We start from the raw sequence: 25920 nt of genomic DNA on the forward strand, positions 1-25920 counted from the left end.
GGCCAACGGCACGTGGTGTTCCCAAGCGGTCACCCATCCAAGTACTAACCACGCTCAACGTTGCTTAGCTTAAGTGATCGGACGAGAACTTGCGTTTTCAACGTGATATGACTGTTGCCTGAAAACTCATAAAAAAGATGCTGAACCCATTCTAAAAAAATTTCATTCGAATCCCGTCTATCTACACCTTATTTTCGTCAATTTCGAAATCCCAACTGGGATTTCTGATTCTCAACAGTTATGAATTAATAAAGCATATCCTTATATCAATAAATTACTGTTTCTCTTCTTCTCAGATTATTTTCGAATTTTCCTGAACGTATCATTCGCAATTATATCAATTTTGCCATCACGGAAATCAAAAGTAGAGAATGATCAGAAAGAAGTTCTATTTCCAAAGCAAATGCAATCTCCTTTGCGATAAAGCGATACATGGGAGAGCAGTGGACCTCATGTTGCGGCCTACGGGCGGCTGGACGATCGGTTATTTCTGAAAAAGGGTGACCCCCAAAACTGAATTGACCGCGACCAGTTACGTCTAAACGGAGGCCAAAGTTAGGGCTCGTATTGTGTGGGATAAAACACTGAAGTGTACCATGCTAGGTTACGCAGGAATTCTGATTAGTGAGAGAATCGCGCAGAGATAGAGGGAAAAAACCTTCTACTGATTAATTTAAGAATGTTTATTGGGGTAGTAAAATACGGGATTGTTACAACAATCCAAGATAAAACCGCTCAATTTGATGGGAGAGATAGGTAACACTGAGGTAAATGAAGAATTACAATTGATTCAAGACTTACAGTTGATGATAAACAGGGAAGTAGAAGGTGCGCACGATCACTCAGTCGCGCTGCGGCGGACTCGGCGGTTCCCTCAAAGGTTGAAGGGGTAGAACTCGGTGATTTCTCGGAGATGAGACGATTCTCGGGGTGTGAAGATGAGGTCGACGAACTCGGAGATTCGTTGCGATAATCTAGGTGTTCCGGTCGTTCACCTGGCAGGTGAGAAGGTGTCGAACCGGAGGTTTGGGCGGTGCAATAAAAGATCCCAATTTTCCGTCGGACCAGGGGTGGCGGCTCGGCTTCTCGTGGACTTCAGACGTCGGATCACTTTTATGGTTCACTCAACTCTCACTCACTAGCAAAACAAATATTTTGGTGTAGTTTGGTTACACCCTTTTGAGGCTGAACTGTGTCAATAGGTCTGTCGGCAGGTACTTGTCGCTCCGTACAGGTGTTGGCCTTTAACCCGTGATGAATGAGTCCAGGGGAGTCCTCGTTGTCGATTTAACTTCTTCTCGCTTACGCGACTCCGGCGTGGCAATTTCTGAAGTGAATTGGCTCAACTAGTCCGCAATAGATTCACGCGACTCAGGCGGTTTGACCGACGTCAAGTCGGTCTCGTCTTGTAAGTATGACTCCGCTTCCCCGAGAGTAACTTGGCTGATGCAGGTGAGAACTAGCGATGAACTAACTTGAAGAATCAGCGAGACTTGACGAAGTCGTTTGAAATCGAAGTAATAGTCGTCTGAAGCCAAGTCCAGTGCTGAAGTGCTCCCAAAAGGTATGAAGTATCAAGTATGAGGTCTGAAGTATGGCGTCTGAGGTATGGCGTCTGAAGTGCCCTTTTTGGGTCAGCGCGGGTGCATATATGCCTTCGGTGGAGGTCATCCCCCACCTAGGTCCATGACCGTTATTTTTTAGAGGGATTAATTACTCATCGTGGCGGTTCGTATCTGGAAATTCGGGAGTTCGTTGTTTCATTCTGAGAGCCGGAAAACCGTTAATAATTACAATTGCGACTCGCGGCTGTGTTCTTCTTATTCCCGACTTGTACGACGGTTCTGTCTATCGACGAGATCTCATTAATTTCGGTTCCATTCAGAGAGAGGGAGAGATCGCACTTCCTGTTACCCACCTGTGGGTTTGGAGGCCCTCTCGAAGGCGGGGGTTATTGCAGGGCGTCAAGCCATATTGCATATAATGTCGGGCTCCACATCTCTGTTTCGCGGTTTCTGTGGTGGCGGTTTATCGTCATAGACTTCTCATTAACCCGACATCTTTTACTTTCCGGATTATCGGGGAGTCGAGTGGCCTCGTGCCATTTCCAGATCTTAACCTGGCGGGCCAAGGGGGGGGGGGGGGGGTACACTCTTGTGTACGAGGAGCATGAGTCATACCCCGCCTGTTGGCAGCTGTTCCCCAAAACCGTTGCATAATTCCAAGATTACGAGAATCATCAAAAAAAAAAAAAACCGCGGGATCCGCGAAAAAACCGCGGGATCCGCGACACTCATCTGCGAAATCACGCTCGGACAAAATTGCTGAATTAACAAATTGACTCCGTTGAAGAATAAGAGGTGAGAAAAATCTCACCATAATTTTCCTCAATCAAAAATCCGTTCCTGTTATCCTCATAATTCGATCTGCTCTCATAAGTACATAAGGTTCATCGATAAGCTCCCACAATTACAAGACAGCCAGGAAGCAATCGTGGATTGTTAATTGGTCTTGGTGGCCATGCTTTACGAAATCGACTTGTCATTTCAAACTTCCCACACAATAATAGTAGATAACTACTGAATCAAAGTGTATAAGGATACCGCATCTCTAAATGAAAAGAAGTCGAACTTCTTGTACCTTCAGAGGACTAATAGACGGCTATGCGTTTGTGGACGTTCTGAATTGAAAACTATCCAAACTCCGTTTTAATTACCAGCGAGTGGGTGAAAGTGATGCAATAAGAAGTATTCATGCTAGGATTGGGGAAAAGTCTGATTCTGGTAAAGAAAGACGATAGAGTCACCGAAGAATCGACAACATAAAAACAAGGCGAAATTATTCCACACCAATAAATTGTGAGTTAAATACTTAAGCTTGTCAATATTTCCATATCCAAAGTAATTGCTTATCAAAATTTTATAAGCAACTTTCTGGAGTAAAACTTTCAACTCTTGTTCCATTTTAATATTTCATATTCTATATAAAATTCTAGATTTTATTGGAAATTTCAGTTTGTATTTTCTAGGGATTAAGGATATGGGAGGTGACTTGTGAGCATAAAATTTAGTCGGAATCGTTTGATTATTTCTAATCCATTAACATTCTCGTCCCTGACTTTTCCTTCCACAATTCCCAATTAATAGCATCCAACAAGGTAGAAAACTCACACCTCGCATCATCCAAATCAAATTTTAAAAAATGGAAACGTTTAGCTCAATTTGCAAAGTTAAACCTCAACTGCTCTTATTCTTATATCAACTTTTTCCCAAAACAGTTCTCCGACACTGGTAACGTCTTGTTACATATCAATACATTCAGCCTTCATTCTTCCATTCCTTTTTGTTGTATATTTTGGGAAAGGTCTAGAACAGCCCCCCCCCCCCCCCCCCCACCCGCGAAGACTCAATACCGAAAGTGTACTAATCCTCGTGTTTACACGAAGGATAGAATGAAAGATGAAGAGTTGGTGGAAACGATTTTCCATGAATCGATACAGGAGTGGTCGATCTGATGGAGGACGATCATGAATAAGTCGATCCAATGTGATTCGAACAATCGAACTATTTTGACTGACTGGAAAATCCTATTTCTTACTACTACTTTTCGATGCACACAGTTACCTGTAAACGCGTGAAAAAATTTCCCATCGTAATTTATTTCACCCAAAAGTCCATTTTTCATGTGGTTGCATTTCCAGGCGATTTCTCCATTCTGAAAAATTATTCATTTTACATCTGTTTTATGACTATGTGTTATTAGGAAGATTACTTTGGAATGTCACCAAGTCCACCGCTCGTATGCAGGGTGACCCAGTTCAAACAGCTCACCTGAATAACCTGAGAAAAAGCGTTAAATGAAAAAATGTTTCATATGAAAGTTAGAGGGTTGTGGGTGATATCCGATGTGAGCTTCATTTTGAGAGTTGCATAGGGTTGCAAGCTACAAGCACGAAGTGCAATTTTTAAAGTCATATTTTTCGCTCCTATGAAAATTATTCCTCTTGACGAGATGTTGCCAGACATATCGCCATTTGTGTTCATTCCTTCGATTTCACTCGGCAAAAACCATGAAAAAGAGCTCCGATCCCAAATTGGAAGTTTTTATTTTTCACACAGCTTAAAATTTGACAGATTGGTTTTCCCGTTCGTTGATGAAAAAGCTGTTCCCAAATGTAAACAATCAACAAATTGCCACTAATAGTTATTGTTACAATTGCCACTATTGGGCACAGGAAAATCCTCGATGGACTCAGTGTATTGATCATCAGCATGGGTGAAGTGTGAACGTGTGTATGCGATCACCAACTTAGAACTTTTTTTTTCAATGGAACAGTAACTAGTCTTAAAAAATGATTTACAATTGTTTCAAAATGATTCATCAGTCTTATTGGAGAACGCTCCCCGACCGACCAGAGCGAGAAGGTGGTTCCATCAAGATGGGACACCACCCCTCAATGTTTCATTACGTCATCACTGGATTGATCGAGATGGTTATGTGATATGACCACCAAGACCACCGGATCTGACACCATTCGACTATTACTTGGAGGGGCTACATTAAAGATGTACTGTATTATAATCGATCAATTTCTGATGATAAGCAGGGACAAATTCGAGAAACGATTGCCGGTGGAATTCCGCTTCTTCTCTGGAATATCTGAGAAATTTCAGGACTTTCATCATCGAATGGAGTTATGTCTAGCAGTTAATGCCGAAAATATGGAACTACCCTGAAATATCTGAACCGTAAGGTAAGCGTGAATGACCGTTCTAATGGCTATCCTTGGATTACCTGAATGCTGATGATTGTTTACATCTGGGAACCGCTTATTGATCAACGAACGGGACAAGTAATCCATCAGATTTCTAGCTGCGTGAAAAGTGAAAATTTTCAATGTGGCCTCAGGACTTCTATTATATAGTATATATATATAGTATTTTCGAAGTGAAATCGGAGGAATCAACACAAATGACGATATCTTTGAAAATATCTTCTGAAGAGAAAGAAGTTTTATAGAAGCAAAAAATATCGTTGCCATAAAAAAAACGCACTTTGCGCTTACAGCTTGCAAGCATGTGCTTGCAAGCTCAAAATGGTATTCGGATCGGGTGTCCTGTCCACAACCCTCCAACTTTCATATGAAATATTTTTCCATGTAGCCTTTTTTTCAGGAGTTATTCAGGTGGGCTGCTCAACTGGGTCACCCTGTGTATCCAGAAAACAATGATCTGAAAATGTGCTGCGAAGAGAAGCCATTTTCCAGTGAATTGTGATGAATCTTTATCTCTTGTTGCTGTACAGGCTTGAATTCCCCGCGCTTAACCCCACCACCTCGTTAAATGCTATATTTTGTCATATTTTAGGTCTGCGCGCGCATAAATTTGAAGTTTTGTTGGTTTTTCGTTGATTTTGCCCAAATAAACTAGTGAACGTATGATTTCCATTTAAAAAAAAGGATATTTACCGATATGTCAGACCTTGATCAAGTTTCATGCTGTTGTCTGCATTTTTACGTCCGTCAGATGTATTTTCCTACATTTTCCATTTCGTCGATCTGATTAACGTCCATTTTTTTGCATGATTCAAGTGGTTAAGAAAATCGTGGTTATTTCTAAAAATTGTTTACGATATATTCTGAAACTACTTTAGCCACATTTTTACTGAACAAATTAGCTTGCATGCTAATTATCAATTGGCCTCCAACAGAAACGTGACACTCACTCTCAAATCACAAACGGTTAAAATTTCCATTAATTGCTGAAAACCCATAAATTATTTGATCGCTACACGACATTCCCAATGTTGTGCCACTTTTTTACTTCAATGTATTTGCAGTGATAAAAAGTTCCACCTCCCGTCCAGTTATCACGTACAAGGCTCACGATATATTCCGAACGTATTTGCTGAGCGTAATCCAATAATTGCGAAATTATGAAACGAATCATGGAAACATATTCCGATATACTTCGAATTTCTCAAATTAATGTATTTTAAACCCTGCAGAAGCTCACTTCCACTAAATTTCTACTTCACTTTCATACTACTTGTTCTATCCTATTTATCCGCCGTTATCCACCCACTATTCGATTCAGCCTTTTAACGGCGTGGAAAGTATCGTAAACTGACTTTGCATTGCAGCTCCCACAAGAGAGATAAAAAAAGAGTACAAAGAGGGCTGGAATCTAACGAGAAATAGTGGAGGTGTGGGGATGAGAGGAGATGTGCCATTTACGGCTCAGACTAGGGCATAGTATATATATTCTTTGCTACGATGATTTTGCTTCTTTTACGCTCGTCACATCTGTTCATGTTTTTTCTGTACATCCTTTATTTACATGTTTTACCAGTTTTTCTATTATTCTCTGAGAGAAGTACCATCATTATTGAGAATGTTACGGGTTCAGAGAATTGATAAGATATGTTTGAGTGGCATTATTGAAAAATTCTATGCAGAATGAGAAAATCGCTAACCGGTTACAAAAGTAATCCTAATCCTAATATAAAAAGGAAAAAGGAAATCGATCTCGAAATATCTCGAATGACCGTAAGCGTACGACCTGTAAGACCGACCGACTCGCCATCACGACGGCCTAGTAAAAATTTGAAATTAAACAAATCCCCAAAACTTGGGAATCATCGCGGAAATGAAGAAAAGTTGCAAATTATGGAACTAATTCTGCATGGGAGGCGTGAGATGGCGAAATTTTGGTAATTCATAAAATTTCGAATGAATGCGCCTGCGGAGAACACGCGGTCGATCCCGTTAAGAGAAAAATTTAAGCAAAAACTGTCCAGTATATATTATACACGACGACAAGAACCTTAACCAACTTGCAAAAAAGACACGTACTTTTTTCTGGATAATTTTCTCATAGCAACTTTTTTTATATACAACAGCCCTTCGTTCTAGTATTTCTGTTGCCATTGAGGGCAACGGTAAATCGGTTTAATTTTGTGACTTCAACCCTCTCAGGTGTATAAGCAGATGAATGAAGATTAATCCGGGGGAGCTTAATCATCGAAGAGGGTTAACATCGGATGCAGATGAAAATCAAAAAGTGGAAATATTTAGAATTGATGGCTTTTGCTTCTGAAAGGAAGCATTCCAATTTTGTACTTTTTACATTTTCTAAGACTTTAAATGGAATGATTTGAAATGTTGAACATTTAATTTTTTTTTATTGATAATTGAATGACTGGAATTCTATGCATTTGGCATTCTATCAGATAGACCGTAATGAACACTAAGTTTATGTAAAATGCGCGTAAAGAAAACAAATTATAAACTTTCCATGCAGATGTGTGAAAGAAACATATATAGGGGACGGCGGGATAATATCGACATCTGGGGTAAAACGGGTATTCATTGAAAACTGTTCTATTTTTCATTTTTAAGATTTTTCTAGGTTCAAACAAACAGAAAGAGATGAATTAAGTATTTGGCAATTAGTGAATTGATGCACGGACAGAAATATCCACGGAAAGTTACTGGTCTCCTATTAGTGAACGTGGGATGTTGCAGAGTACTGATGAACTCTGATGAAATGTGGAGTTCATAAAAAATCACTGCTGTTCTCCGGAATATTTACTGCGCAGGGCAAATAAATTTTCTGGACTGGTCCTCAAATTTCTCCGAAGTTCATTCAATGTTGTAAAATGTATCGCTAAAGAGCTGAAATTTTTGTGGAAGCAGCGGATTTAATAATGCGTAGTTCATTTTTTTTTCGTATCAGTCATTCATCTTTCACAGCACTTCCAGTAAATTTTACTGGACTGTTCATTACTTTTTCAGTCACAGAGCTGAAAAATTTTACTGGACTGAACCATAATATTTTGGGTTAGATCGCAATGATCCACGCTTAGTGCAGAGTCCGATAATTTTTAAAGCGGTTCTTGTACGAATTTTTTATGGAAACTTCTCTCAGTGTAAACTGTCAAAAGGGAACCTCCAGAAAACAGAAAAAATGTAAAGACCCAATGAATAAAGGTTGATAACGATGTACATTATTAAATGGGCTGAAAGTTCTTATTTGCTGTGCCAAATGCTGTTTTTCATACTAAATTTACAACGTCGTCGAACAATGAAAAAACTATTTTCGACAAGGCGCGTATTATTTACGTAAAATTAATCTGAGATTCGAAAAAGACATTCAAAATTTTAAATTAATACCTTGGAATTCCGCATGAATCGTTGAGTGTAGCAACGGACAATAAATTTAAAATGCACAAAAAAAAGTTTATTTATTATTCATAGTTTTTTATATGTCCGCTAAATTTGATAGGCGTAAGTTATTAATCCCTTGGATCATTTGTTAAATTATTTTTTCAAACAATAGTCTCCTAACTGACTAGCATTTTTGTGTCTATTTAATGATTTTTTTAAATAAATAACAGGATGGATAATTTTCGATTGGATATAGATTCGTTATTTACTTTTTCAAAATTTTAATCTCTACCATAAACTGAAATAACTTATTTTTTTATATAAAACTCCGGGCAAGTTTGGCACTCTCTGGTTAATTATTATTATTAATTATTAGTAATAATTGACTGAGGAGTACATGCAAGATTAACTAGTATTTCCCTACACTCATTTACTTTAGTTAATAAATTTTATATATAAATTTAAATAAAAACATGTTCATATTACTCCGCTCTGCCCTCTTCCTTAACAGAAAGAGTTCGAGGTATTCCCATTTATTTTGTTTACCCATAAAAAACGTTGTAAGCGCTTTAGCTAATGTAAAAATCAAGATATCGATTCGAGATTAGGATAAAGTTTTCCTTTTTTAAGGAACAAATGCTTCCCATTGAAGATGTCCAATCGCACAAGTAGGTCTCGAGACGTTCGACTTTTCCTGGATAATATTCTATATGCGCGCTACCGTAACAACTCCGTAACCAATTTTCCTTTTTTTTTCTAAAAAAGACACTTCGATGTTTTCTATTTATACAATACAAAACATCTGCACAGAAAGAAAGATACCGAAAAAATTACGGAACTTTCACGTATTCGTGGGGTGACCTTGGTTTTCGGGGGAAAATACTGTAAGTTCCGTAATAATTTTCGTAGCGAGCAGGAATTTTTACGAAACAATCAGGATAATTTTACGGTACCTCCAGTACTTTTTCCCGAAAAGCAAGGTCACCCCACGAATACGTGAAAGTTTCGTAATTTTTTCGGTATTTTTCTCACCGTGTATACGCATTTATAAAAAATGAACAAATTAAAAATTTGTGTAATCATTCTAAACCTTTTTGTACTCTTTCATTAATTTCTCAGTTTATTCACTTCTTGTTGTCTCTCCAAATCATTTGTCTTCATCTTTGGCGCTTCTCTAAATCTATCTTTATTTTTCATTAAAATCCCTGTAATCATTTTAACTTTGTCTAAAACCGAGATACGTAGTTATTACATTTGAAATAATTGCTAAATTGCTTGAGAAACATGAGGAAGATTTGGAATAAGATTGTAATGGTCCAAATGAGTTTTTCATGCGAATGGAAAAAGGATATGGTGTGGATCCATTTGGAAACTTACTACCAAGGAAATCGGTGGAAATACAAATAAAAAACAAAATAAGGCATAAAGTAAAAGTTACATGTCTCCTGCAGGATCCAGACGGTTAACTGCTTGTTTTTTAGGTGAATGTTCAGTGGATTCGCAATACATACTTGAGTAGATACGCGTCAAATGGTGCGCACCAGGTGGTGCGAATCTACTAAACATTTAATTCTGATTGTTTTATTGTGATGAGTTTCGTTGGTGGTTCCAAATTTTTTTCATCTCTTAAAAGAAATCAATTCTGTTAATTAACTGCGAGTTTTCTCGCTGAGATCTAACAATTTTCGCCACCTTCATGCTAAAGCTAAATAAGACTCTTCTATTTTTGCGTCGGAATGGAAACGTTGCAGTCGGTTATTACTATGGAATTATTGTTGAAAATTATGAAACTTGAAGATATGATATTCGAGAAAATTTTTATGTACGGGATGGGTGTATAAATTTGTTTAGTTTCAACAGTTTTGCTAAATTTTGAAAGAAAAAAGGTAAATATATGTATGGTTCAGGTCTATCACAAAACAAAAATCATTGAAACGTAAATGTCTTTGAATGGAAACCATTCTTATCCTGTCAGTCGTCAAGAATAAGACGAAAAAAGAGAGAAAAACAACAAGGAGGGAAATACATCGATAAATGGTCCTGAGGTAAACACTGTTGTCCTTGAATTTCCTCAAACCCCCTTCCCCCTGCTGTCGCTGTTGACGCGACGAGTGAGTGATATTTAATTCAATATTTTGAATAGCTACAGAAGGGTAGCGGCAGATAAGTCACTCGTGGTGTTCGTTCAGCAATGGTAGATGGTCGGGAGAGGTGAATTCAGCGTTTTAGTGGAATGCTCAGGACTATTAGATAAATTCATCTCTCTGTGTGTCCATTGTCTTTAAATGTGCTAACATGTGGTGTCTTTGGGGCCGACACACCGCCACGTCCTCGCCGTGGCCCTGGATAACGAGAGAGCGGTTCATTAAACGTCATATCTCCCACACTAATTATTTCCGGATAAAAAGGTGACCAGATCCTCAATCAGTTGACGGAGACCCATCCGACCAAATAAAAAACATCCAGAATAGTTTGGTGGAACTGAACTAGACATTTACCAGAAAAGGGAGAAAGAGGCATTTTGCAACAATTCTACGACGAAGAGGCATGGCCCTCGCGAATTGGTGTATTAGTTACAAGTCTAAACTAGAAACGTTAATTTTAATACACAAATTCAATACATGGAGTTCCAACACTTGATGATTTAACGTAAACAAATTCCACCCGCGTGTTTTTATTCTTTTCTTCATCAAATATGATCTATTACTGATTGGTATTTGTACTTTCATTGATACAATCCACTGCGTTGTTGTTCTATTATTTGAAAACAAATCAATTTTCTTGCCCAATGAATTCGTTTTAAACGATTTTAAATTTGTGTATTAAGGTTGTTGTATCGTGACAGTCTCTGCAAAATGTTTATCCGCTGTAAAACGAGCCAGTTTGGAACACAATCTTTTCACGGTATATAGTTGCACTTGATTGATTGCATTGTGCATGGATAGCTAAAGCATGACTATATATTTTCCATATCAACTATTTTCAATTATATAAATTTCTGGATTTTCGATAGTTATATCGTGCACACCAAATGGTCAATCAATTTGATTTTTTTTAGGTATTCTCTCCCATTATATCTATTCCAGGTTTGTCTTTTATTTTAAAAACAGTTGAGCCGTTACGGGCGTTAAATGAACATGCGATCTGGCGTGTAAGTCGCATATTTATACAATAGGATCCAAAACTGGATTTCTTTGGAATTGAAATCCACCTCATCACTATAAGCCGGCGCAGAGATTACCTATAATTTTTTGCGAATTGGGATAGGAGGTATTTGAAATTAGATGATAGTATACCTAAATTAAATCGGACAAGTAGTTTAAAAGCTATTGAAGTTAGTGAAAAGCTTGACTACAATATGTACGAAGCTATCGCTCAAAAAGATTAATGTTTTTTCAACGCTCATCTATCAAGATCAATCAAAATATAAGTTGCCGTTCATATCAAGTTTCCGTAAAATTCAAAACAAATATTTCAAACTCCAGATATTAATTTGTATTATTGAGTCACATCGTTTACCTTCCATTCCAATCAAAATGAAATATAAATAATAATATCTCAAAGCGACATCACAAAATCGATTTTATTGGAAGTCACGGCAGTTGAGAGAAAGTAATGAGTTTTCATCATATTCAACACCAAATAAATATAATCAATAATCAAATAATAATGATGAAGTTACCAAGTAGTTGAAACTCGACGCATTGACTTCCATCATCTCAACCGCGTATTCACTTCGAACTTTATGGATTTGAAGAAGCGAAAGTTGAGATTTCTTTTTGATATTCCTTCAAAGCCTCCGAAAGTTTTCCTACTTTTTTCATCTATACTTCGAATTCTACTGGAAACCCGTAACGAATTCTGTTATGAAGCTTCTTTAGTACTGCTGTTCAATTTCGCAAAACTTTCTGATTCGAAACCTCCTAATCTCTTTACCTAAGGAAATAAATAAAGCAAAGAGCGACACAAACACTAATAGAGTGTACGGAAAGAATATGGAAATAAAACTGTATAAAAACTCGATAAAATCGATAGCAAATATCTTGTTCGTATTTTCGAAAATGTAAATGTAAACCCGATGAGAATAAAAAGAAAGTGAGTGAAATCTGTAGAGATGTGAAATAACATGAAACGCAAGTTATTTTCTGAAGGACGATACGAGACACCCATAAAAACTATATTTTTTGCGTCAAGGATGAAACAGATCATATATCTGATAGATTTTCTAGTGCTGATTGCGAATTTGATAGCTACATGGTGGGTGGTGTATTCGTTGTCAAGATTTCTATGAAAAAAGAAGCTTGAGGGTGAAAATAACAAGTCAATTTGCCGATTAAAAGAGTTTGAAGATTATGGAATTGAGAAAAAAAATGAAGTGAAGTAGAATTTCAAGACTGATATCGAATATGCAGCAACCGGCGATGAACTTTTCGTGTTTCTGGCAGAATGCCAATTTCGCTTTCATGAAGCAGTAATTATGACAGAAAATATGGGATTACATTGTGAAAAGTTGGTATTTTTAATTAAAAAAGGGGATTGATATTACAATTTTTGTTGAATGGTAGCCTGGGAAATTAATTCAAATGAAGAGGTCACAGATTATTTATTACTGTAACAGTTTGAACTTTGGAAAACGAAACAATATTCGTACATCAATCTCTACTACTTGACCCATTTCTGTGCCGTTTTACACGGAGAATAGAACCCCGTAGAGAGACTTACATGAATATGCACGTTTAGTAAGAACGATTATAATTTAGGAAGCATTACTACGTAATTACTACGTTATAGTAATGCTTCCTACTGCCGACGACGTTGGCCGAATTGGTTCAATCGTACGGTCAAACGACGGAATCCGGCTTAGAGCATTGGAATAATTTTAATCTTTCGGAAACCGTCGAATAGAAGTCTTCAGTCTAGACTCTAGACTGACGTCTAGAATCAAAACATCAGTCGAGACTCTAGATAGACGCCGTGCTGGCTAAGGTTTTCCATGGGTTCCCTTGGTCACCAGGAGAGTTCGTACGTGGCCTACACCTCCTGGGGTGAGTGTGACAGGATTGGAGAGGAAACCCATGATACCGCAAATACAATGTAAAAACCTGAATAGGGTATTGCCATAAATAATAATAACACTAATGATTCCTATATACTGTAGTAGAGGTTATCATGGGGCATGGTAAGACTCCCTATGGTATAGTAAAAAATGTCATTTGGCATCGTAATGTTTATTATGGTATATAGTCAAGGATCCCATAGTTAGTTGGTAGAATTTATTATAGATGCATGGAAAAAACTTACTATACAACATTGTCATAAGACCGATATTATTTAGTAAAAGATAAATGACACTTCAAAAAATAGGAAAAATAATACAACAACTGGTTAAAGGCCCTCGAGCAATAGCCAGGTACATCTTCTAATGAATCGCGTTAAAATACAATATACTAAGACAACGCATAGATAACAAGTCATTATTTATAGATAATTGTGTGGTAATAACTTAAGTATAATAAGCTACGCAAATTTGTTAACATGGATATCTAATAGATTCAATATTTTGTTGAACAAAAATATATAAATTACATTTTAGGTAAAAAAATTTTCACCAAATAGTTCAAATCCAACGTTATTTGTCAGAAGATATTTCTTTCCATTTCCGGAAGTAGCTACTTATGATGAGCAACAGTGTTTAATTCCTTGGGGTTTAAGTTTCGACCACTTCGGCTCATCCATATCAATTAAATATGATTGATAATGTCTGTTAAAAAGATATTCTTGTAGTTATTGGGTAATAAGAATTACCTAATTTCTTTGTTCTTTAAAAAAAATCTGTCCCAAATGCCGGATAGTTGCATCTACGATCTCCACAATGATAAAGCGTCCCTTAATAATTCGTCATGGTTGCTGTTGCCAATAGTAATCTTAACTATAGTCGCCTGGCATTAGTTACTATAGAGCAATCAAATTCTTACTACTCTACATGGTAAAAATTACCACGAAGGTGTAAAGGCTGGCAAATCGTTATGATAAATCTTCATTTCTTACATTATCGTAATAATTACCAATCACTTTTCTCCGTACATGAAATTTTTCTACCTAAGTTCTTCCAAACAATACGAGAAGAATTAGCCGGAAAATATGTGTTTTGGTATGTAACCTACGATGTTTTCATTCGATAACTTCTAAGTTTGAAATCGTAATTTACGTGTGGAATTTTTGTTTCTATCAGTCGGGTAACTCGCGATACTCAAGCAAAAACGAAATATAGAGCAGAGGACAAAGAGAAAATGGATTCCAAATGGTCCAGTGTTCTGGTCCTTATTTTTCTGAAGTTTTTTTCCGATAGTTGAAGTTGGAATAAAGATTGAAATGCGTCTTCTGTATGCCACCGAATAAAAGCCACAGTTATAGTTCATTTCCAATCTTATCATTTTAATTCTTTGCGTAATTCCAATAAATATTTTATAAATCTAATATACTCGATGTGCGTTTCTTTAATGACTAAATTTGGTGCGAAAGTTGTGAGGCATCAAGTCAAATCAAATAGACACTTTGTTGCAACCAAATCTGTGGATTATGCAATCTATTACATGCATATACAATGGATAATATATATGTACATCGGTCTCAATTAGATGACAATAATTAATTAATTAATTAAATATAATACTTTTAGACTTTTTACACCAAATCGGGATGGACAATCCTAAAATCGGTGATATACCAAATTAAAAGATTAGTTCGGATTGAATTGTTGTCAGTAGTTAAACTATTGCAAAGGAATTAACGTCAGCAATTCGTCAACTCTCCATTTTGTAAAATAGAAACACGTGTCGCACTGACATCCAGGAATTATAATGGCCCATTATACACATGAATGGCCAATAAAATAATAATTCCAAATGTAATGAAGTTTCCTGGTAATTTCGTGCCGCTTTCAATGAGTTCATTTCAAGCTTTATTTACACTGACATTTATGAATATCACTGAAAATGTTTTTCAACTTGAAATAGTTCCAAACTATGAAATCTTGCCACTCATCACTGAAGTATTTCACTATTTTTTTTTCTTTAGTTATCGCGAAAAAAACTGATTTTTGTGGAAAGGCAAAAATTTCAAAAATTAATAGGACTCAACTGTTTACTTTTACAGATATATATTAGCACTGAATTGGAGATGAAATTCGAAGAAGTTATCACGAGGGGACACACCACAAAAATTGTATTTTTCGACATTTTGGGTCATGATGAGTCGAGATAATAGAAAAAAAAAAATTAAATTGCAACAACTACCATGTCTCCATAAAAAAGTAAAAAAAATAGAAAAGAAATAAATAATTAATTAGCAAATTAAATTTTCAGGTTTACCTTGGCCTGGACTATGCATTTTTTCTGTAAATTTTTCTTGTAAAATCATGGTGAGAATAATTCTGGGTCCCATCCTTCATATTCCAAAAATCCTAATCAACAATTTCCTGAACTGTCACAAAATGTGGAACAGAATATAAATATTCCGGGCCTGAACAATCCATTTCATACCATAAAAATGAGCCGTTTTATTTGTTTAAGTTTATTGAGACTCTTGAAAATAAATTTAGTAAACTAAAAAAATTGTCTCTTTAAATTCGCAATTTGATAGAATCCGAAACGTAAACATAACTATTTGACCAGTGACAAAATGGCAGTGACAGCGATTGGTGGTCTGAAAATTATGACAGAATTTGTGGTATTTAAAAATATATCTGCACAGTGGTTGATCTCTCATATTGCCACAATATCATATTGAATTACCAAAATGTACACGAATCGATTGTTTCATGTGACTCCGGAGTTATGATTCAACCTAGAATGTTAATATTGGTGTCTATCCCGAGGATTTCAATGGAATGTTCTAATAGCCTCGGCACATTTCAATGAACTCCCACTCGATATTCCATTTGGCGTATGAATCCCAAGCATCCAATTAAAAGTCGCAATAAAAGCGTGCAAATTAGACACAATACTATGGCGAACTTAGAAAGGAAAAAAATTCGAGTTTAATTAAATACTACTTCAAGTATTGTCACATTTTTTAATTGCAATTCTATTTCCAAAACTATAATTCCCGCGACACATAGAGCTAATCAGAATATTCTTTTTCATGTTTCCACTTCAATAATAACAATAATAATAGCTATAATGATAACAGCAGTAATAATCATCAGCATTATAATTAATCATTAATAATGTCGGGTATGGAAAGAATTTTTCTGAAAATTGCAGTTGGAAAAACCGAAACGATAAAAAAAAAATTATTTGGCGAAATTGGCGATCTTTTAAGGGAATGATGAGAAAAAAAAGACGTTTCTTTGTTATTTGCCACTTCCATCGCGTTTAAAAAGCAGAAAAATATCTAATAGAAGTATTCTTATGAATGCTATTCAACATTTCTGGATAAGCTCCGCTCATTCTTTATAATCCTTCAAAAGTAGCTAAAGTGAGAGGAGAAATTTTTCACCACCAGTTCTGGAATCAGATTTCGTAATTAGCCCGAAAACTTCCAGAGATGATATAAATTTTATCTCCAGGGAAGACTCATGGTTTTCTGCAAGCAGTGAAACGTGTAATACAATATCTTCTAGCAACTTTCATCTCAAATATTATAAAAGTCGCCGTACGTGCAAAAGCACTTCGCATAAAAAAAAGTATTTCAGAATGATATTTTCTGAGAAGCATCTCCGGGAATATAAGCAATTGAATTGATAAATTCTAAAATGCATAAAAGTCCTCGAGTTACGATTGTCATATGTAATGCTGGACAAAATAAAAAAACTAATGGATTATATGTAACACTTTCCACAATGGAAATTACGATATTATCACGGGTAAACAAATCCAAGGCTATGATTTTTTTCCTTGTTACTTCCTTGTGATGTAGTCATAATTACAATTTAAGATTCAAAGTTTTCAAGTTAAGTTGAGATAACGAAAACTATTTTTAGTGTATGCCCAATAAATATATATATAAACATAGAAATAAAACAAATAATACATAAATATGTGTATATATATAAGAAATATCAAAAAATGTTAAAAACACTATGAATGTGTCGCAGCATTTTTTTCAATTGAATTTTTTTTACATTATACTCACGTTCTCATACATTTTTGGTTTTTCTCAAAAAATTTCTCAAAAAATACGGCACTAACGAACAATTAGTTATTTTTTGGTTCTGATTGTAAAATCTCACCCCCCCCAAAAAAAAACAATTTTAGAAAAAAACATTGCGACTACGTAGAACTTGAACATTTTTTTGTCAGTTGAGTATAATAAGATTGTGGAAAACGTGAAATGCTGAATAATGACTTCTTACGATCGATCTTTTCCCCTTGCCTTCCATTCTACCTCCTGATTCATCTCATTTTACCCGCATTACATTTTGCCCTGTGTCATATTTTACCCGCGTCCCGTTTTGCCCGCTTCCCCTACACTTTTGTGCTTGAACAGTCGATACGTAGACAAAATATATTTGAATTAAGTATACCATACATGGGTGATTCCCCAGAAATAGTGATATCTATATATGTCAGTTCTGTGGTCATTCAGATGTGCTTCTCAAGCCTTAAACTAGGAAACGAATTTTCTTTAGGTAATACCATTTACTAACGACCAGTAAATCTGGCAATCACTGTGTAAATACTCCCATAAGACTCACTAATGCCAAATATATTTTCTTGTGGTCAGTAAATATTACTGGCTAAAGGAAAATTTCTTCTCAGTGGAGTCGAACAATCGTAGACACATTAGTAGAATTCTGGTAGAAAAGATATTGATTTCCTCTCCGAGTGTACTCATTTAGAAGGACCTATGGCATGTGGAGCACATTTTCGGAAAGTTACGATACCGATACTCACAGTACGTTTTTTAAGACAGTTCTAGCGGACAATAGCAGAAAATGATCAAATTTGAATGAAATGAATCAGAAACATGTGGTGGCCCAACGTGTCGTATGTCAATTCCAAGTCTGATGTGTGATATGGCGGAGCAAATGATGGACAAATTCATTATTGAAGACACGGTACTGACATAAATATTCTTGAATATCGCAGCACCCACTGGTAAATCACGTATTCAGAAAAGTTATTCATCTCCACTGGCTTCCTCCGTTAGCAGATATTAACTTGTAATGATAACGAAAAGAGTAATTTCTATTAGGATAATCACTATTTGCGTGGAAGCACCCCTATACTTAATTCGAGTAAAATACACTATGATTGAAGAATAAATTTTTTAGTGTATTACAGAAGCTCGTCATCGATATCTTCATCTAAAAACCAATTGTTTGACGATATCACATTGAAAGTGGCATATACTATCGAATCAAGTATGAAATAAATTGCAATGAATTATATTGACATTAATTTCAAGTTTGTTTCGTGCAGTATGTTCGCGTGATAGATACACATTGGTAAAAGTATATATTTGTATCTTTACAATTGTCAATTTAGACGTGATGTGATATAGGTTTCATGTAATTGCATAAGTAGAAAAAAGTTGATTCAGGTCAATAGAACATTGAAGGAATCCCGAAATTCAGCAGTATCATCTCATTCTGTGTAAGTATTAACGAACCATTGAACATTCCTCCACTCTCGTCAGGAAGTTCCGAGCAAATGACCATTAAAACTTCTAGTTGCTCTTATTTAAAAATGAATTCATCATGTACTGGAATATGTCCAAAATCAATAACGTTCAACTCCACTCGAAAAAACACTCAAATCAATTACCGTGAGAGCCTTCAGCCTACCATCTTTTTCTACTGAAAATATTATTATTGTTATTCCTGCAGTTTGTGTACCTATACCTGATGTTTAATGATTGGATTCATAAAAACTGTTGGTAATAGTATAATAGAGCACGTGATCTAATTTTCAATTTTTCTGAATTATTATTCATATTAATAATTATCACAAACAAAGGAAAGAATAAAAATTGAGTCGCACTTAATTAGGTATATACCTGGAGGGATTAGACCGGTCCAAATGCACTTTTGGTAGGGTTCATACCAGTCGCGTCCCCGTCGCGAACCTTGGGTCATGCTAAGTGCTGGTGACGCTTGAAACATTTTAAAAAAGTCCTTCACCACGCGTTGAATTTTTGTAAATACCTCATAATATTGTTTAGTTAATTATAAATTAACTGCTTTTTGAAGGAAAACCGAAGTAAGGGGTGTCCATACACCTACATGAGCGTCCACCAAAATAATTGAGATGACTCAAAGAAGTTTAATTCATCAACATCGGCCTCATCATCTCATGATTCGTCTCCTCAGTTCGGATACTAAGGGTGTCTATTTACCGTAAGAAATACCTCAATATGAAAAGAAATTGAGGTAGCTCTAAATATACTTTTGCTGAACTGTTATTAGAATAATTTATAAAATGAAGATCTATTGATGATTGGTGAAAAATTTATTAATCAGTGTTTTTTTAATCTTCTTGTGATATTACTATAAAAGCTTGATAATGACTTGATAAAGTTAAACTAACAATAGTTCTAAATGCTGGTCGATGAGTGACAACCACAGTCTGACCACTACCGATTATTGAGAATTCAAAGAAGTGATTGTTACAATCTTTTTGTAGTATTCAATTCAAACTGACTTAAATCTAAAAATATTGTTCGGGTAATCTTCCGCAAAGGAATTACTAACAGCAGATAATAATGAATGAAAAGTTAGACTCATCAGGATTCGATCCTGTAATCTTTGGATTACAACTCCTTAATGCTAACCACTCGGTTCACGGACCGTTGTACACTGAAGTTAACTTTTTCCTCCAGTGTCAAGAGTGGGGGACACGAAATAAAGATTGTTCATCATTGCTGTTGTTTTCACTGATTAAAATTGATCATAATTGAATTTGTCAATCAATTTTTTTAACTCCCATGTCGATTTACACATCTTTAAAGTTTGACATAGATGAACCGTTGGATTACAAGCGCTGGACCCTTAACATCTGTTTATGGATTTTGACGGATTAGTTCGATCCCAGTCATTCAACCTTTTTTAAAATCTCCGAATTTCAGAATTTAGTCTATGATGGCTTCCAGTTAACCTTTATGACCTTCACCATCATTTCACCTTTAGGATCTTTACGCTTGTTTTTCCGACTAGACTGTGATTCTACTGGAAGTTAGATCGTCGATATTTGTTAATTTGTTACATCAATTTGACCCGCATCAACTCTGGGCACCCGAAGCCTACCTAATCAGCATCTGACACTTGGAAATCGATGTATGCCCATTTGATGTTTCGCTGATATCTGGACGTCAATAAGCTATCTGGGTAGGAAACGAGGTGCTGGCGGTCTTGGCCCGATGTTGGGCCAATCATGGGCCAGCTTTATCGTATTTCTCATATGCCAAATTTCAAGTCGCTCGTGCAACAGTCTCTGTCAAAAGTTTATGCGCTGTAATATGACCCAAATTAACGCTAATCTTTTGACAACCTATAGTCTCACTTGATTGTGTATGGATAGCTCAAATTTAATTTTCTTTTGCTATATTCAATGATGGGATTTTTACTCTAAACCATTTTTATTTGGAAAACTATTCAGCCGTGGATTGAAAAGAGATCTAATCCGTGATGGTCCATTTAAACACATGACGAGTCAATGAAATTTGAAAAATTTCTATCTCAAGGTCAAAGCCGACAACCTCAAACCGAAAGTGATCATTTTGCAGTGACTTTTTGTAACTATACATCATGAAAATTCCAACGAAAGCTGATGAGTAAATATTTTACACGACAACCGCCTTAATCCGGTAGTCGGCCGTTATGTAGTAGATTACCGAAGATTTGGCATACCAACTCCAGGGTTAGGTCTAGCAGATACCATACCATTGGCAATTCGTCTACATATTGTAATGAATAGTAGGTAGCTAGTTTAAAGTTAGACTAGTAATTCCCTCGATGATTGGTAAACGAAGAGGGGAGAACAATCGCAAGAATTGGGCAACAATTCGTGCACGGAAAAAAAAACTTAAATCCAGTATAAAATACACTTGATTCAAGTATTTGGTACGTTGGCCAATTGATTATGAATTTAATCAATTTTTTCTGACTGTTAAATGACCTAATCTCGTTTCTGAAAATAGTGAAATAACTTATGAGTTAAATTCAATAATAATGTAAGACTAATATCGCCCATGATAAGAAACAGAAGTTACGCGCTCTTTGATTTATCGAACTATTATCGAATGGATATTATTATTGCGATTATATGTCTAACTCTTCCTCAAATAGTTTCAAATATTTTATCTGAGTCTAACATGATCTAGAGTAAAATAAATGTTTGTGCATTACGGCTGTGACAGGATTCTGATTTTATTATTTCATATTCCTGTTCTTAATGTTTTAAAATGAATTAAGCTGAAAAAATTCTATAAATATTCAATAAATATACCAATAATGCATGTTTTGGTAAAGAATGTCGCCTATATTATTTAACAAATAGTACAGAAACGAGCGCTTTGATTACTAACTACTACGTCCTTGGTGAAATGGGCAGTCATGAGTTATCAGAATAGTGAAGTGGTCAGTCTCCAATCAATAATGACTGCAAGTTGCAGAACGATAGTATTAACTGAGTTATTTTTAATATATTCCCACTGAAATAATTGAATGTAAATTTTCGGCAGGTACCAATGAGCGGGAGATTGCTAATAGAGCTAATACGATCCACAGCCGTATACTGGGTGAGATAGGGTGAGATAGGGTTGATTAGCCAGAACAGGGCACAAAGGGTCGGAATATTAAAGAAAAAAAAAAGAATATAAAGAATATAAAGAATATAATAAATAACGTTTGAGAAGTCGGATTTTGCGTTTCCGAAAATATCAGTTGTGATAACTTACAGCAATGATCTATCATGATTATAGATCTAAATAATTATTATATAGTTCTTTTGTTTTCATTTTCATAACACGGTTTATCTAACAATATCAAAATAATAAAAGTTTATCATTTCTGCACATCTCCGAACTAATAAATAAGTAACTCTTAATTTAATGAAAAATGGCGTTGACGTGTGAAATTTCGATGTCATGTCTACGTCACATTACGTTGAAATTCATCTCGTTTTTATGTACTATTTATAAAAATAATACCTTAATGTTATATTTTCAATTTAGATTCCCCACCACGTACACTTCTTTTCAAAAATAAAATCTACGAAAAGGGCAGCAATTCCTCAAACGAAAAGAAGATATATAGCTAAAGTATGTAATGAAGTATATTTTGTCAGCAGTAAAATACATTCAAAAATATGATGCAGTATATTGGTATCATATAGCTGCTTGCGAGCGATTATCGTATATAATAACATATATGCCTCATATATTTTTTATGCATTTTGCATAATATAATATATAATATAATGCGTGATATTCAGTGGAAGCGGATAAGCTCTGCGTATCAATCTTTTTTTTTCTCTAGCCAGTATATGAATCGAATATATTTCCCTTATCCCACAAAAATATATGAAACCATTTATTTCAGCATATATGTGGTTCAATATATAATAACCATATAAGAGTGTACCTATAGTAATCGCAATATATTTTTTTATGTATCGGAAATCATAGATGGGAAAATATCAGTAAATTACCAAAAAGCGACACATATTACTACTTATTGGTACAATATATTTCCATATATATATATATATATATATATGGTCTGGGATCGGATCAAATCATGAAAAATGAGCAAGCATTGACGACCCTCTCTTCCCTGGGAACACGGATAACAATCTTACCAAGTTTCACGTAACAAGTCCTGAAGAATCCAGTCCCGAGAATGACACTGAGTAACCCGAGAACACCCTGCGGGAATTCCGTGAGTAAAAACAGTAGCAAAACGGCCAAAAGCATCCTCGTGGTTCTATCAGTCTGTCTCTCTTTATCCAGTAATCTTGACGATTTTTTTTTACTCGGTTTAATATCATACAAATTCTCCACCACATTTTCATCACTATTCTTGAAAACATTATTACTCGTCAATAACTTGCGCCTTTTCTTAGCTTTTAGGAGTGCAAGAATCAGCCTCAAACTTAAAATGGTCAAGGCTAGACACGGTACGAGCTTAATTACAACACTGTACATCCACAAATTCATCAAATTTAATAATCCATGCGTCTTCATTGTTTCACTCAAGTCAACAAACCACAATGTTTCGTTGGTAAGCATTTCTGTTCCGTTGTACACACTAATATTGACTGAATTACCATCACTATTTAGTACTTCAATTTTTGACGTTAACTGGGTTGTGAAGTATACGGGTAAGCATATCAATGGGCATATTACGTACGCACCAGCAATAGCCATAATAGTTCTCCGGAAACTGCACCACTGACGATTACTCTGGGGATAGGCAACTGCAATGTACCGCCAAATTGCTAGTGTCACTGTCAACCAAATTGATATTGTGTGACAGACTTGAGTGAAGATTGAATGGATCAAGACAAATACCGCCCATCCGTAGGTATAGGTGTCTCTTCTTGAACGATGATAGAGGTACATGTGGCTTGCGTATGGAATGTACTCGATCATCACGAGAAGATCAGCTACAGCGAGTCCAGTCAGGATGGCATTGGTTGGCGAAGACATTTCGCGTCGTGATAGCACTACTATGTTTAAAGTATTGGCAATTGAACCGAAGATGCACACCAACAGGCTTGCCCAACCATGGACCTTGACGTACTCCTGATGAAGACCATCTAGACCTGGTCCACATCTATAATCTAACGCTGAGTCTGTAGAGTTCATCATTGAAGCTCAAGTTTTTTCGAATAACTCAGGAAGATGACGATCCTGATTGTAACTTTATGAAAGTGTTCAGACTGACTAGATACCTTGGTCGCTATAAGTATTAATTGATATTGAATCAATGCAATTGGTGACGATGGTAATGGTAGTGATGATGGTGATGGTGATGGAGATGGTGATGATGATATCATGGACCAGGAAGCGCGAGCATCTCTATCTTCAGGGTATCCCCATCAACTCTTATCACTGTTCACTAATTTTATACACATTTTTAATGATCACATGTCATATTGATGTTTCAGAAATTTGTTTCGTTAATTTGCTTGAGGTATCCAGAGCGAGGTCTAGGAGATTAAGAAAAGCTTGAGGTGGACTTGCACTACGTTTGTGTTCGGCTCCGCGTGCGGCTGCCGAATATGATACAGACGTGATATTCACAGCTCGAGGGAAACGGATACCCACCAAACAGCTCGGCGTCGCGACGCATGCGTTTTCATTCTGATGCTTGATACTTTGGGTGGGGAATTGAGACTACGTTTGCGGAGAGAACACACAGTGGAAAAGGAGCGTATTACTTCAATTTAAGATGGATCCTCTCACTTTTTTACGGATTTTGGTGGTTACAGGTTGAGGGTGAGAGGGTAGATGATAGCTTTTGTGCGGATTTCAATAATTCACTGGCGAGAATGGAACAAAATCGATGAACACATTTTCCAGTCATTTTTTATGCTGCTCTTCACATTCCCTGCAAGCGAGATTTCTGCTTTATGTTGAATGCCGAAAAGAGAATGAAAAAAAGAGTTGTGGAACTACTTGGGAAAATTGGAGCTGCCATTTTAATGTTCTTTGTGTCAAAAAGGAGACAATTGAGTTTTACATAATTCAGGGTGGAGATCTTGCTTCGGGTTCATGCTCTTGAGGACCTCTCACATCATTGATGGAAGTGCAATGCCTGAAACTCTAAGTTTTAACCATTTTTTCGTGGTTTTTACATTTTTGATAAACAAGATGCTGAAGTTTGATGGTGTGAGTAGTGCTTGCACAATTATTTAATTTTTTCTTTAATGAGGAGGAGTAAGTGTGCAAAAAGGTATTACAGTTTGAGTCATGTCTGATGGGATACAAGAATTGTTGTCGATTCAGACTTGCTCTGACATTCAGAGACGTATTGAGTTTTCCATTATCTACGCGGAACAGGCGCTTCGATGAAACAGGTACGATGATATTCGGACGTGTCATCAATTTTAAGATGGGAATTATAAATTGGATTTTCTACTGCTCATCAATATTTTTATTTGTACTTACATCTTGTTTCTAATTTTTTGATAACAATCTTGATAAGGCAATAAGAATCAGATGAATGATGAAGATAAAATAACTGAAAGCTCTATATAGCATCATATACAAATTTGTATTCTATTTTTTTTTACACGGAGTAAAGGAAATGGTAGACATTACTGCAATATATGAGATTTTACCATAAGAGTATCATCAATGATTCTTCAGCGTGACCTTCATGGCAATTTTTACTATAATACTATTGACAACTACAGTACACATTATTATGGGATGAGGTGATTCTTTTCATTTCTCTAAGTTTCAGAAATATTCGTATTTGTTCGAAAATTGATTTTCAACGATAACTCAAGTAATTATAAAATGGAAATCAATGATCACTTAAAAAATGATATTAATAGGATCTTGATCGTATGTACATCCGGTTTTTTTTATCTTTGTAATTAACGGAAAATATTATGAGCAATATCAATGAAATCGCTGTTCAATTTTTTTTTTCAAAGCATTGATACTCACGTGAAAAGATGATGGAACTACCTTTATTATTTTCCAATTTTCAGAAAATCCATTCCGAAGCTTGTTGCTAATTTCTTAGCAACAACAGCTATACGCTGTTCCATATAATGGCATTCCCCACTTGTTTACTA

General features: G+C 35.8%; 1 protein-coding gene across 2 annotated transcripts in view; it reads right to left on the reverse strand.

The window, feature by feature from the left end:
• LOC105263050 (FMRFamide receptor-like) overlaps positions 1-23833 on the reverse strand; it is a 117110-nt gene extending 93277 nt beyond the window's left edge. Inside the window, exons 1-2 of one of the 2 annotated variants that reach the window (XM_011299014.1) lie at positions 23437-23833; positions 22969-23400 (exon numbers count right to left, since the gene is read on the reverse strand). In XM_011299014.1, the coding sequence (XP_011297316.1) occupies positions 22969-23400; positions 23437-23818 (814 nt within the window). In that variant the 5' untranslated portion in view covers positions 23819-23833. Of the gene's footprint in view, positions 1-22968 lie in introns of both variants that reach the window. The other variant, XM_011299013.1, reaches the window with a different exon arrangement.
• Between the last annotated feature and the right edge of the window lie 2087 nt (positions 23834-25920).

This window comes from Fopius arisanus, unplaced genomic scaffold (genome assembly GCF_000806365.1).
Source record: "Fopius arisanus strain USDA-PBARC FA_bdor unplaced genomic scaffold, ASM80636v1 scaffold00012, whole genome shotgun sequence".
Taxonomy (NCBI): domain Eukaryota; kingdom Metazoa; phylum Arthropoda; class Insecta; order Hymenoptera; family Braconidae; genus Fopius; species Fopius arisanus.